Source organism: Eimeria mitis, genomic scaffold (genome assembly GCF_000499745.2).
Source record: "Eimeria mitis Houghton genomic scaffold, Emh_scaff245, whole genome shotgun sequence".
NCBI lineage: Eukaryota > Apicomplexa > Conoidasida > Eucoccidiorida > Eimeriidae > Eimeria > Eimeria mitis.
In genome coordinates this window covers 6,129-7,449 of record NW_013570787.1, presented here as the reverse complement: position 1 = coordinate 7,449, position 1,321 = coordinate 6,129, and the positions used below count along the sequence as shown (strand labels likewise).

The 1,321-nt window shown below is 55.6% G+C and overlaps 2 protein-coding genes across 2 annotated transcripts in view; both read right to left on the bottom strand.

Annotated features, from left to right (window-relative positions):
• EMH_0005110 (uncharacterized protein) overlaps positions 1 to 590 on the bottom strand; it is a gene marked incomplete at both ends in the record, with an annotated part of 3,127 nt that extends 2,537 nt beyond the window's left edge. Inside the window, one exon of the mRNA XM_013497063.1 lies at positions 224 to 590. Within this exon, the coding sequence (XP_013352517.1) occupies positions 224 to 590 (367 nt within the window). The remainder of the gene's footprint in view (positions 1 to 223) is intronic.
• Positions 591 to 641: 51 nt separating this feature from the next.
• The window catches only part of EMH_0005100 (uncharacterized protein), a gene marked incomplete at both ends in the record, with an annotated part of 957 nt that continues 277 nt past the window's right edge, over positions 642 to 1,321 (bottom strand). Inside the window, one exon of the mRNA XM_013497062.1 lies at positions 642 to 1,124. Within this exon, the coding sequence (XP_013352516.1) occupies positions 642 to 1,124 (483 nt within the window). The remainder of the gene's footprint in view (positions 1,125 to 1,321) is intronic.

The window sequence follows — 1,321 nt, the reverse complement described above, 5'->3', positions numbered from 1 at the left end:
CTGCTGCTGCTGCTGCTGCTGCTGCTGCTGCTGCTGCTGCTGCTGCTGCTGCTGCTGCTGCTGCAGTTTGAAGCTTATTTACCCTACGGAGAGCTTCCTGCTGTCTCGGTAACAGCAGCAGATGTTCGTGCTGCTCGTCTTCTTGTTGCTGCAGCAGCAAAAGGGAAAGGCAACCTACTTGACTTCGATGCAGCTAATCCTTATAAACTGCTGCACGGCATACCCGCTAAAACTGTCAGATATTCCTGCTGCTGCTGCTGCTGCTGCTGCTGCTCCTGCTGCTGCTGCTGCTGCTGCTGCTGCTGCTGCTGCTGCTGCTGGTGTTGGTGCGTGTGTTGGTGTCTTTGGTGCTGCTGCTGAAGCTGGCTGCTGCTGCTGCTGTTGCTGCTGCTGTTGCTGTCTTTGCTGCTGTTTCTACGGTATATATCTGCAGCCTCCTTCTTCACTCTGCTGCTGCTTCTGCTGCTGCTGCTGCTGCTGCTGCTGCTGCTGCAGATAGAAGAGGAGCTGGCGGAGCTGCCGGACAACCCGCTGATGCCTGCTGCTGAGCTGGATAGACACTTCAATATGGAGGCAGCAGCTCGCTGCATCGATCCTGCTGCTGCTGCTGCTGCTGCAGCAGCAGCAGCAGCAGGAGGGCCTCAGACTGCTGCTGACGAAGCACTGCGGAGATTCAAAACTAAATTCGGGGTTACACCCTTGGAGGCTCTTGTCTGTCTCTCCTGCTGCTGCTGCTGCCGCTGCTGCTGCTGCTGCTGTTTCTCTTGCTGCTGCTGCTGCTGCTGCTTCCCTTGCTGCTGCTGCTGCTGCTTGCCGGTGCTGCTGCTGCTTGCCGGTGCTGCTGCTGCTTCTGCTGTTTCTCTTGCTGCTGCTGCTGCTGCTGTTTCTGTTGCTGCTGCTGTTTCTGTTGCGGCTGCTGCTGATGCTTCTGTTTCTCTCGCTGCAGTAGCTCTTGCTGATGCTGCTATTGCTGCTGTTTCTTTTGGCGCTGTAGTTCTTGCTGCTGCTGCTGCTGCTGCTGCTGCTGCTGCTTTTGCTGTTGTTGCTTCTCCCGACGTCTTTGCTGCTCTTGCTGCTTCTTGTGCTGCTGCTGCTGCTGCTGCTTGTGTTGCTGCTGCTGCTTTCTGTTTATGAGTGTTGATACGAACCGCAGCATGAAAGGGTTTTGTCTTTGCTCTGTGGGGCCTCCCGAGGGTTTAGGGTTTAGGGTTTAGGGTTTAGGGTTTAGGGTTTAGGGTTTAGGGTTTAGGGTTTTGTGTGTGCAGGTGGACGACGAGTTGAATTTTGTGTGTACTGCGGGTCCAGCTGAGTGGCAGGTACC